Below are 11,473 nucleotides of genomic sequence, written 5' to 3'. Positions count from 1 at the left end.
TGACAGTTTTCAGTTGTCAAAATGTTTTCAAGGTTAAATGTGTACATTATCCGATTAACGAATATTTAACGAATAACGAATATTTCTTAACGAACGAATAACGAATATTCGTACTATTCGTTTCAGCCTTAATATATATTAGTGACCACCATATGTATGTATCTCGACATGTGGTCATTTTAGAACTCTGATTTTTTCAGTCATAACACTTTGTTTTCTTCACAAAAATTACACACTGTAATGTACAAACACAGTAGGCTCCAGATATTTTAGTGACAGGCTTCCAAGTTTTCTGTTACATGCACACTTAAATTTAGGGTCTGTGGGAATGTTCCCCCAAGGAAATTACGTATTCTGAGATTAAATCTAGTAGCAATTTCAATCTTTAAAGCTGACAGTTTAAACTTATCAGGAATTGATTAATAAAAACTTTCTTTTTTCTGCTGGCACTGTATCAGGAGCAGGCTAAAGAGTTAAGAGGTGGAGCTATGTGAAACTTGAAGTATATGTCAGCAAACATGGAAGCTGGCATGCCCCCAGAAAAATTTCACTGAGGTCTTACTCACTCTGAGATACAGTTTTAGACTATTTTTGCTGTGTTGGTAGAGGTTAACTTTTTATAAAATACAAAATGTGATTGTTCTATTAGAGTATTTCAGCTGAGACTTTGATACAAATCAATTAAAAAAATAATAATAATAATAATTTAATTGCCTGAAACACTTGACCAGTTTCAGAAACCCGCCCCTCGAAATATCTATCGAACCTTCCACTGGCTCACGTGAAGTACTTTTTATTGCATAAGGTGGCAGCGCCTGCCCTAGTCTCGCGTAGCCAGACCACGCCTGCCCCCAGCATTAATAGCAAAGCGCCCGCCCCTCGCGCTTACTCTAAACGGAAAGGGGCGGGCGCTGTCAGCCTCAACCGTTCCCAACGTATTTGCAGCTGCTGGAGAGCCTGGCTGCTGGGCTGTTAAGAACTGACATGCACGATGCACAGCAGGAAGTTACAAGCGCTTGAAAATTTTACCACAATTAGCGCAGGTGTCTTTGGGAATAAGAAGCCGTTATCATAGATACTGCATTTTCTAGTATGTATGAGGTAACTAATAAAACATTTTTTGCCTCTTGCGCTTCGACTGGTAAACACAAAGAATGATGGAGCGACTTCGGAGTTTGGAACTACCTGTGGTGACTAAGACAAGCAGGGAAGAGCCAATAGGAACTGGCTCTTATGCTAACGTTTACGAAGTGATGGTACACGAGACAGTTTGTGCTGCAAAAGAGATGCACTTATTGTTGATGAATGAAGCGAAGAAGCGTGACTTTCTTGCCGAGTGCGTCCGGTGTAGTAGTATACTCCATCCCAATGTGGTACAGTTCCTAGGAATACACTACCCTAGTCCTGATGCCCAGTTACCATGGTTAGTGATGGAGTTGATGCATATCAGTTTAACTGGCTTGATTGAAAAATATGAAAGAGAAGATTTTCCATTTCATTTCAAGTTGTCCATTCTCATGGACACCTGTCAGGGTATCCAGTTCCTTCACAGCCAAAACATCATCCATCGAGACCTCTCTTCCAATAACATTCTGCTTACAAAACATCTTGTAGCAAAAGTGGCTGATCTGGGAGTAGCTAAAGCAATATCGCCTGGTCTCCATAGGCATACAATGGCTCCAGGAACTGTAGCTTTCATGCCTCCTGAGGCTCTAAAGAATGAGCCAGAGTATGGTTTGCCAATAGATGTGTTCTCAATAGGATGTGTGTGTATACATTTGTTGAGTATGCAGTGGCCTATGCCAAAGGACCAGGTTACTGCCGATAGAATTATCTTGTCAGAAGTTGAGAGAAGAGAGCATTACATGGTTGAAATAACCCAGTATCTCTCATTAAAGCAAATAGTAGAGCAGTGTGTACAAGACAAACCTGAAAGTAGACCAGTCATCAAGGAGGTGATCAGAAGCTTGAGAAATGTCGATTATAACCCACAGCCCCATGAAACTGATAGTGTCATTGAAATGTTTAATTCAGTGAGTACTGCAGATAAACGAATTATCCAGAAAGATCAACAGATAGTGACAAAGGATACTCAGTTAATTGTGAAGGATCAACAATTAAGACAAAAGGATGACATGCTTTATCAAAAAGACGAACAACTGAGACAAAAAAACAAACAGTTGTCTGAAAAGGATCAAGAAATGTTTCAGCTGCTTAATGAAACTCGTCAGCAGGTAATGGATAAAGACAGAGAAATGTCTAAAATACTAAATCAAAGGGATCAACAACTAATGCAAGAAATGTCCAAAAAAGATGAGTTACTAAATCAAAAGCTTGTAAAGGAAGTTCAAGAAATAGCTAAATTGTTAAATCTGAAGGATCAACAACTTGCAGTAGTGCAGGATCAGGATCTAATGAAAAGTCAAGTGTATCAGTGTTTACTTCAAATAGGTCAGCAGCTGCAAGGACGTGTTATTCAACAATCTGGGCATATATCATCTGGTATGGCAATTATAGCAATTCCATACTTGTAACCACTGTGTCTTAATTTTTTTTTAATATTATGTGCAGACATTAGTGAAATTGAGCAGAGAGCTCAAACAGCTGAAAAGAATGTCGAGGAGTTGTTAGATGTAAGGTTTCAGCAAGCTGCCCAGATTGAGGAGCTACAAAGGTCCCTAACTGAAAGGAATCAACAGATTGAATCTCTTAATGCTGAAGTTAGGAGATTAAAGGTGCAAGCAAGAAATACTGAGTTGAGTGAAAGAAATATACCTCCTAAGCCTGTTCCACAGGTATGCGATATGTATGTACACATGTTGGTGTACCTGTAAAGAGAAGTTAGTCAACAATGTTTTGGATTTTTAGCAACATACGATCATGGTGGATACACAGCAGCCATCAGCTAGAGAGAAGGAACAAGACGAAAAATTGAGAGACACCCGCATTCTATTTTCATGTACAAGAGATGATTTTCGATACGTGTGTCTCATTACACTAAATATGGATAAGTTTTTTACACTATTATGCGTGTTTTACAGATCTGCTTACTCAGCGAAGGTGATGAAAGTGTAGTGGTAAAGGCTAAATGTGAGCGTGAAGAGCTCACTGATACTAACAAGACATATGCTATAAAGATACTAACCAATTACTATCAGGACACTTTAACTGTGACAAAGGTTACTTAGTGCATATGTATGTAAAAATGTTTACATGAAAACTAACTCATTTTAGGATCGTAAGGAATTCAAAATTGAGTACAATATCCTAAGCCAGTTACTCCCTCATCCGAACATTCTACAGTTGCATGCTTTCTTCTATGACAGAATGGACATACATTTAGTGGCTGGAATGAAAAATCAAGTAGCTCAGAACAGGTCCATATCCCTGTTCATGGTGATGGACTATCAAACTCTTGATATGAAGGAACATATTAAGAACCTCTTTGAATACCAAGGAGGTCCCAAGGTTAGCCCCATTTCACCAAAGGACAGTAATTATGTATTACAAACAGAATAACAGTGTCTTAAAGTGGTTTACCCAGCTGTTGTCAGCCCTTGCTTACCTTGAGTCCTGCCATATTGTACATCGTGATCTGAAGCTTAAAAATATCCTGCTGTCAAAAGATGACAATTTAAAGCTGTATGATTTTGGGTCAGCAATTAAGCTAACACCTGAAATGAGCATAACATTCCAGTCTGGTATATATTTGAAAGTATAAAAGTGTATACATGTTTATGATTCTTGTTTTAGGAATGAAATTACCTGGTAGTAAAGCTCACCGGAGTCCAGAGCTACGTAATCCTAAGGCAAACCAAACCATCAATATGTCTAAAGTTGATGTGTGGGCTGCTGGCGTATTAGCATTTGAGATGTGTGGACACAGTAATCCTTTTGACACAATAGATGCTCTCGGCTACAGTGAGGATCAGCTACCCCAGTTGATGTACACTTGCTCTAGAGAATCCACACAAGCATTTCCCCTACCAAGTGGCTTCACTACTTTGGTTAACAGTTTGTTGATATATGACTGGAAGAGACGACCTTCAGCTAAGTATTCTCTCAGTTCTGCTCAACAAATTTTTTCCAGAGATGGGCCTGTAAGTAGTATTCTTTTTGTGGTACACACACACACACGCACGCACGCACGCATGCACACACACACACACACACACACACACATACACGTGTGGGTCAGTGTGTTTTTCTTAAACACCATGTCAGTCAGCACCTCCACGAGGTGACCCATAGGCAACAATTTTTAGCCAGCTAAGCTGACAACGACACAAGGTTGGATTACTATGTGCCAATCCCAGGATGCTATCACTTCAACCTGGTGCCCCCGTGGAGGATTTTGCAAGCCATCCAGGGGATACTGAAGTCTGCACTGAGGACAGTACATTCCTCCCCACACAAAAAGGCCACTGCATTACAGTAACAACAGGATTATAAGCCTTGGCAATAAACAATTGAGTAAAAAGTACAGATAATTAAGGACATTTTTAATACTGCTGCATTGAGCTGACTAATGTGAACAGAACCCTGTCTCCAATCACACATACACACCTTCCCTCTCCACTACCCTCTCATAGTCAGAAGGTAAAGTGGACAGTCACACCACCAGTGCACACCTAGTTTACTGGAAATGGCATAGTCGCCAGAGGACCCATTGAACCCCAGCCACAGAATGTGCCCTGGCATTATGACAATGCGCACATGAAATGTTTGAAAACCTTACATTTGTCTAATTACTGTTGACAAATATGCATAACGAGGTTTGAATACTTACATGTACTGTATAGTTGAGATCATGAAAGTTTTCTGCCCATAAATACCACTCGAAAACTACCCTTCACACCAACTTGGTAGGCATAATCAAGCCCAAAATTCCTTCAGAATGAAACCCACCCAACAAGTTTCCATATATTTTTGTGACTAACTGACTGACTGAAGGCATAATTTGACTTCAGGTAATGCTAAGGGCTTCATCTCTTCACTGATATTGCTTGGCCTGTGATGTGCCTTTTTGCCAACTGCAGCAGCTACAGTGCATGCATTGTGGATTTACTTTTGTCCTCCTTTGTGTTCCATGTCTTTGTTCACTTAGACTTCACTAGTACATAGGTGTTGATTTGAGAATGTGCGTGAGGCTTCAATGCTGCCATCATGAGAAACGCACGTAATTTCCAGTCAGTGGATTGATTGCAGAGGCACTGTTCTTTGTGTATAACATACCTGAAAATGAAGGAGAACGGCCACCAGTAATTGATACTTATAATGCACACATTGTACATGTAGTTTTATAGGTAGTAGTTGAAATTGTAACTGTTTACCAGACTGCAGGACCACTGAGTAGACCCTCAGCATGTATGCTGTCAAGCTTTAATAAATAGTTGTGGCGCATGTTCACTTGCCTGGCCATTATTTCCTTTTATGCATTACTTCTACATAACTTTTAATGAGGCAAGTTAGAAATTTTACATTTATAAAGATTTTTTTTGGGGGCACTTCAGCAACCAACCAGCACGGATATACAGTATGCACCACAGTCTGCAAGAGAAAAGGAGCTTGTGAAAGCTTTTATAGATACTCGGATTTTGTTCTCATGTACCAAGGATGACTTCAGATTTGTAAGCTATTATACTACACAATATGTAAATGACATACAGACACTGTTATAGATCAGCTTACTAAATGAAGGTGATGAAAGTGTAGTGGTGAAGGCTAAATGTCAACATGAAGAGCTCACTGATACTAACAAGATATATGCTATAAAGATACTGACCAATTTCTACCAGGACACGTCAACTGTGACAAAGGTTGCCAGTGTACACATATTGTATAGTACTTACATACAAGAAAAATTTTTAGGCTCGCGGGGAATTCAAAAATGAGTACGAGATACTAAGCCAGTTGCTACCCCATCCTAACATTCTACAGTTGTATGCTTTCTTCTATGACAGAATAGACCCAAATTTGGTGCCTGGAATGAAAAGCAATGCAGCACAGAACAGGTCCATATCCCTATTCATGGTGATGGACTACCATACTCTTGATATGGAAGCACATATTAAAGATCTCTTTGAACACCAAGGTCCCAAGGTTAGCCCAATTGCATGCATTAAAGGGAAACAGTATTATAGTGCTTCACCCAGAATACCGATGTCCTGAAGTGGTTTACCCAGCTGCTATCAGCCCTTGCTTACCTTGATAGCTACTATATTGTACATCGTGATCTGAAGCTTACAAATATCCTGCTGTCAAAAGATGGGAATTTAAAGCTATGTGATTTTGGGTCAGCAGTTCAGCTGGCACCTGAAATGACCCTGCTGTTCCAGCGTGGTATGTAGACTATGTGTAGATGTCAAAAAGCTTTCCGTGTTTGATTCTTGTTTTAGGAATGAGATTACCTGGTAATAGAGCTCACCAGAGTCCAGAGCTACGTAATCCTAAGGCAAACCAAATTATCAATATGTCTAAAGTTGGTGTATGGGCTGCTGGCGTATTGGCATTTGAGATGTGTGGACACAGTAATCCTTTTAACACAATAGATGCTTTCAGCTACAGTGAGGACCAGCTACCCCAGTTGATATACACTCGCTCTAGAGAATCCACACAAGCATTTCTCCTACCAAGTGGGTTTGCCACTTTAGTAAACAGTTTATTGATTTACAATTGGAAGCAACGACCTTCAGCTAAAGATGCTCTGAGCTCTGCTCTATTACTCAAATGCTAACAGTTTAACTAGAACATGATAGATTCCTTTTAATGAATAATAAAAAAGCACTTCTGATTTCAAAGTACAGTATGTTAATCTCCATTGTAAAATTTAAGCTATGCACACACTGCACAGCTCAACTTTTCTTTATTTCACTCTTCAGTGCTTCACTGGAACTATTAATGTATTCAATCCACTTGAGAAGGTCCTTGGGCGGATCAGGAGATGGGACCTGTTTTCCATTACATATTGTTTTGATCACATCAGGAATAGTGGCATTTACCAACCTGATTTTTGCATACATGATACAATTGACAAAACAATCTGGCCCAGTTTCAAATCGTTGCTCAAAAAAGACATCATTAGTTGTCCAATAAACAGCTCTTGTTACGAGTTTGTATTTTTGTAATAATCTCAATTCTCTTCTGAATCTTGTGGTCATAGCGCTCATTACAACGGTGGCTCCCATTTCTTTTATCACCACATCCATCCCATTTTTGAGTACAAAGAATAACCTACCATATTCTGCAGACCTAGCATAACGTGCGTTGTTCATGTGCATGTTCAAGTCAAGGTCTCTAAATGTTACACGACAATCTAACACCATAGGTTCTAGGAATTCTTCAGGGGTACGGGGCTTTAGTGAGGGACTCCTGTACTGCATCGAGCCTTTTATTACTCCGATAAAGTACCACACGTCGATTAGCACGAACAGACATAATAATACTATCACGACAACAAACCAAAACATGACTTTGCCCGCGTATTCTAATTAAAGAACATCATTTCGCTCCTGGATCATGTGACTACAATGACAGAAAATTCTCTCCTCATTTTGACGCGATACAACTAGGTAAGAAGTGGCCAGTAAGTGTTAGTGTCACCTGTTTGTAACAGAGAGACCATGTTTTAAGCACGGTTTAGCATGCACGAATTTGTTTTGTTTTTCACTAGGAAACTGGGATTGAATTGAAAAGATCAGGAATTTATCTACCTTGCACAGCCTGCAGTGGCGCTTTACTTCTAACCAGCCTTGACTCATGTCTTCTTCCAAGCCAATTTTTTTAAAGGTTGTGCTTTTAGGAGATGGAGGAGTGGGAAAGTCGTCTTTGATGCAGAGATTCGTGAGTAACAAGTTTGATTCGGCGCCCTTTCACACAATTGGTGTGGAATTTCTCAACAAAGATATTGAAGTTGATCATGAGAAATATACTTTGCAAATTTGGGACACAGCTGGACAAGAAAGATTCAAGAGTCTTCGGACGCCATTCTACCGGGGCTCTGACTGCTGCTTACTAACATTTGCACTCGATGATGAGCAGAGTTTTCGTAACCTGGCCATCTGGAAAAAAGAATTCCTCTATTATGCCGACATTGCAGATTCGGACAATTTTCCTTTTGTTGTTTTAGGGAACAAAGTCGATGTAGATCACCAGGTGGAAGTCAACACTGTTAAAGAGTGGTGTGAAGCTAACGGGCATATGCCCTACTTTGAAACGAGTGCTAAAGATGCTATAAATGTTGACCTGGCTTTTATCTCTGCCATAAAAAGAGTTGCAGCTTTAAATAGGAGGGGAGAGAGCAGAATCCCCAGAACTAATGATGAAACTGTTAATTTGTACACTGTACCTTCAGAGGATAAAGCACCATGTAATTGTTAGAGTTCTAATGCACTGAAATCCATAGTGTATTTTACAATAATTTCCTGTGTGGTGTGAAATTACAGTAACGATTATTCACGTGACTCATATGTTTTGGTGTTAGTTATATGTATGCATTTACTATTTAAACTTTTCAGATAACGTTAAGAAATGTGTAGTACGATGAGTAACAGACGTAGAGTGGACGTGGCGTTCAGCATTGAAGAACACGCCGTACAGATACTCCAAAACTTGGATATGCTCAGGACGAAGAGCGACTTGTGCGACGTTGTGATAGTTAGTGGTGGACGAAGCATACAAGCACATCGCGTAGTGTTATCTGCCTTTAGCGGTTATTTCAGAGCCATGTTTAACAGTGGAATGAAAGAGAAAGAAATGTTTAGCATTGTTTTGCCCAATGTGAATGCAGACGCCTTAGCCGCACTGGTGGATTTCGCTTACACTTCGAAGGTGGACATCAACGAAGACAACGTACAAGCTATAACGGAAGCAGCATCAATTCTACAGCTGCCTCAAGTAGTTGAAGCCTGCTCAAGCGTAATGACCCAGCTTCTAACACCTGGTAACTGTCTGGGGATATGTGAATTTGCTCATGGACATGGGTGTGTGGATTTGAAGGAAACTGCTGAACAATTTGTAATGGATTGCTTTGTAGATGTCTCTCAAGGTGATGAATTTTGTCTCTTGCCTTTTGATGAGGTTAGCAAACTGCTGTCCAGTGATGTCTTGAATGTTTCAAGTGAGGAGCAAGTATTTGAAGCCTTGCTGAGATGGTTGCAATACGACCCAGACAATAGAATACAGTATACCTCCAAACTTCTCAAGTGTGTCCGTCTAACTCATGTAGATCCGGTGTATCTAATGGAAAGAGTATACAAGAATGATATCTTTATGAAGGATACTGAAAGCCAGAAACTTGTATTCAATACCTTAGCCCACCATGCTATTAAGAAGAGCAGGCCTGTTTACACTCACGTAAGCTTAGTGCAACCAAGGAAGTCATTATATGGAACCCTATTTATTCTGGGTGGTATGAATATGGGCAAAGGAGCTGTCACTATTGAGTACTTTAATGCCAGACGAGACAAATGGCAAGTAGTGCCGGGGAAAAGGTTATCTGTGAACATGTCTTCACGTCGTCTACAATTTGGTCTAGCAGTACTGGACTCGTGTGTCTATGTAGTTGGTGGAAGAGATGGCCTACGAACTCTTAACACTGTCGACTGCTTGGACCCTAAAACAGGTACAAATTAGTTGTTAAATTCTGTTCATATTATTATACAAATTGACATGATGCAAGTTTTTGTGTGTATGTGTGAATACCTCCCTGGGCAGCTGTGATGAGTGAAATCAGGCTTAATATTCTTGTGATATTTCTTCGTATCTCAATAGGTGTTTGGAGCACTGTAGCACCGATGAACACACATCGCCATGGCGTCAGCGTTGCCACCCTCTGTGGTCCCATGTATGCAGTTGGTGGCCATGATGGATGGTCCTACCTAAGTTCAGTTGAGAGGTACAATAACTGCTGTGTGTAATGGACTCTTGGTGCATGACACCTTGGTATGGCTTTGTCATATTCCAAGTTTACACTTATAATCAACTTACAAATTTCCTGTGGTCATGATTTTGGCTATTTATTGTTAATCAAATTTAAGTGTGGATACACTATTAGCGTGATTCATTGTTGTATGGTGTTTTGTGTGCTGCTTTTCATTGTCTGTACTGTTTATGGTTGGTCTTCCTGTGTAGGTATGATATCCAAAATAACACATGGTCTTTTGTGTGCTCGATGTCCATGGCTCGGAGTACTGCAGGAGTGGCTGTATTAGGAGAACGGTTGTATGTAGTTGGCGGGAGAGATTCCCTGTCGTGTTTAAACTCTGGAGAATCTTATGACCCTCATACAAACAAGTGGATGCCAATTCCGTCAATGTCTGTGGGAAGAGGAGGTCTGGGACTCACTGCCCTTCATGACAAGTTGTATGCAGTTGGTGGACATGACTCTTTACAGCCCCTTGACAGTGTTGAAGTGTTCGACCCTCGTACAAACCAGTGGATGTTAGTTGAACCAATGAAAAACCTTCGTGATGCAGTAGCTGTGACTTCATTTGGCAACAAGGTATTTGCAATTGGGGGCTTCAATGGAGTTTCATATCTTGACTCAGTGGAATATTATGACCCAGAGACTTGCGAGTGGTCAAAGAGTCCTAGCATACAGGCTGGCAGGGCTGGTGCTGCAGTTGTCGTTCTTCCTGATCTCTCACCAGACACGATCGCAACACTTGATGACTGAAAAATCTCAGCGATAATTTCAACTCATAATGATTTTTACTCCATTTACTTTGTACATATGATTTATTTCTATTTTGTAACAATTAGTTTTGTTGTTGCCAATGTTTATACAGATTCAGAATCAACATATTGAGTTCCAATTGCGCAGATAAGTTTTCTTTAAATTTGTAAATGGAACCAGGAAACCATTCCACTGGTAACCATGTGTAATAATGTTATGCCAATCACTTAGATGGCTTGCTAATGTTAGCAAACAATGGTGTCCATAATGTAATGATTCTATTTATTTTAAGTGCTTGTGGCCAACAAACCACATCTTGTTGGTACATTACTGAAGTTATACTGTTGCATGTAAGGAAGCAGATTGTGGGCATTGCTTGCAAGCACCTTCTTAACTAGGTCCTTAAGTGTACTATTATTTGCATCACAGCTATTGACTTGTCAGCACCTCTCAAATCACATAGTGCATGTCCATTTCAGTGGAACTTTGCATACCTGGCATAAAATGCTTCCTGATTTTTTTTCAGCAGTCCAAATGTACATGTACTAATGTGAATGTAATGTGTCCAGAGTTTTTCATAAGTGGGTACTGCTATAATACAGATCGGACTAGGCAATAATTAATGGATAGGTGTTATGCACCTATCAACATCAAACCCCACCCCCAAGGGTACTGGGAATTCTGACATCTACACTTTTGACTTACAGTTTGCTGAACAAAAAAATTATGAAATTAAATCCCCCCTTTTGAGGCAGCAACATTGTGACAAGCTTCTTAACCCCATTACTGGAAAATTTG

The 11,473-nt window shown here is 40.1% G+C and overlaps 4 protein-coding genes across 6 annotated transcripts; 3 read left to right on the top strand and 1 right to left on the bottom strand.

Moving 5' to 3' along the window:
• The first annotated feature begins 958 nt into the window (after positions 1-958).
• LOC136238550 (uncharacterized) lies at positions 959-6,800 on the top strand. Of its 3 annotated transcripts, none has more exons than XM_066029101.1 (12): positions 959-2,502; positions 2,572-2,795; positions 2,872-2,982; positions 3,042-3,179; positions 3,235-3,468; positions 3,515-3,701; positions 3,754-4,100; positions 5,514-5,630; positions 5,682-5,819; positions 5,872-6,102; positions 6,156-6,342; positions 6,399-6,800. In XM_066029101.1, exons 1-12 carry the CDS (start codon positions 1,155-1,157, stop codon positions 6,734-6,736), a joined length of 3,600 nt encoding a protein of 1,199 aa, XP_065885173.1. In that variant the 5' UTR covers positions 959-1,154; the 3' UTR covers positions 6,737-6,800. The 3 variants fall into 3 exon arrangements, with proteins under 3 accessions (XP_065885173.1, XP_065885172.1, XP_065885174.1); XM_066029100.1 differs by having other exon boundaries at positions 2,869-2,982; XM_066029102.1 differs by lacking the exon at positions 2,872-2,982.
• A 54-nt stretch (positions 6,801-6,854) lies between these two features.
• LOC136237772 (protein THEM6-like) lies at positions 6,855-7,382 on the bottom strand. The gene has a single exon (XM_066027986.1). The coding sequence runs from the start codon at positions 7,380-7,382 to the stop codon at positions 6,855-6,857; it is 528 nt and encodes a 175-aa protein (XP_065884058.1).
• Positions 7,383-7,435: 53 nt separating this feature from the next.
• On the top strand, positions 7,436-8,462 carry LOC136238558 (ras-related protein Rab-9A-like). Its single transcript, XM_066029112.1, has 2 exons — positions 7,436-7,571; positions 7,673-8,462. Exon 2 carries the CDS (start codon positions 7,759-7,761, stop codon positions 8,377-8,379), a length of 621 nt encoding a protein of 206 aa, XP_065885184.1. The 5' UTR covers positions 7,436-7,571; positions 7,673-7,758; the 3' UTR covers positions 8,380-8,462.
• A 67-nt stretch (positions 8,463-8,529) lies between these two features.
• Positions 8,530-10,803, top strand: LOC136238554 (kelch-like protein 5). Its single transcript, XM_066029108.1, has 3 exons — positions 8,530-9,622; positions 9,772-9,895; positions 10,132-10,803. The coding sequence occupies exons 1-3, from the start codon at positions 8,530-8,532 to the stop codon at positions 10,673-10,675; spliced, it is 1,761 nt and encodes a 586-aa protein (XP_065885180.1). The 3' UTR covers positions 10,676-10,803.
• The last annotated feature ends 670 nt before the right edge of the window (positions 10,804-11,473 follow it).

Source organism: Dysidea avara, chromosome 11 (genome assembly GCF_963678975.1).
Source record: "Dysidea avara chromosome 11, odDysAvar1.4, whole genome shotgun sequence".
Classification (NCBI taxonomy): Eukaryota; Metazoa; Porifera; class Demospongiae; order Dictyoceratida; family Dysideidae; genus Dysidea; species Dysidea avara.
This window is presented reverse-complemented; position numbering and strand designations above follow the sequence as displayed.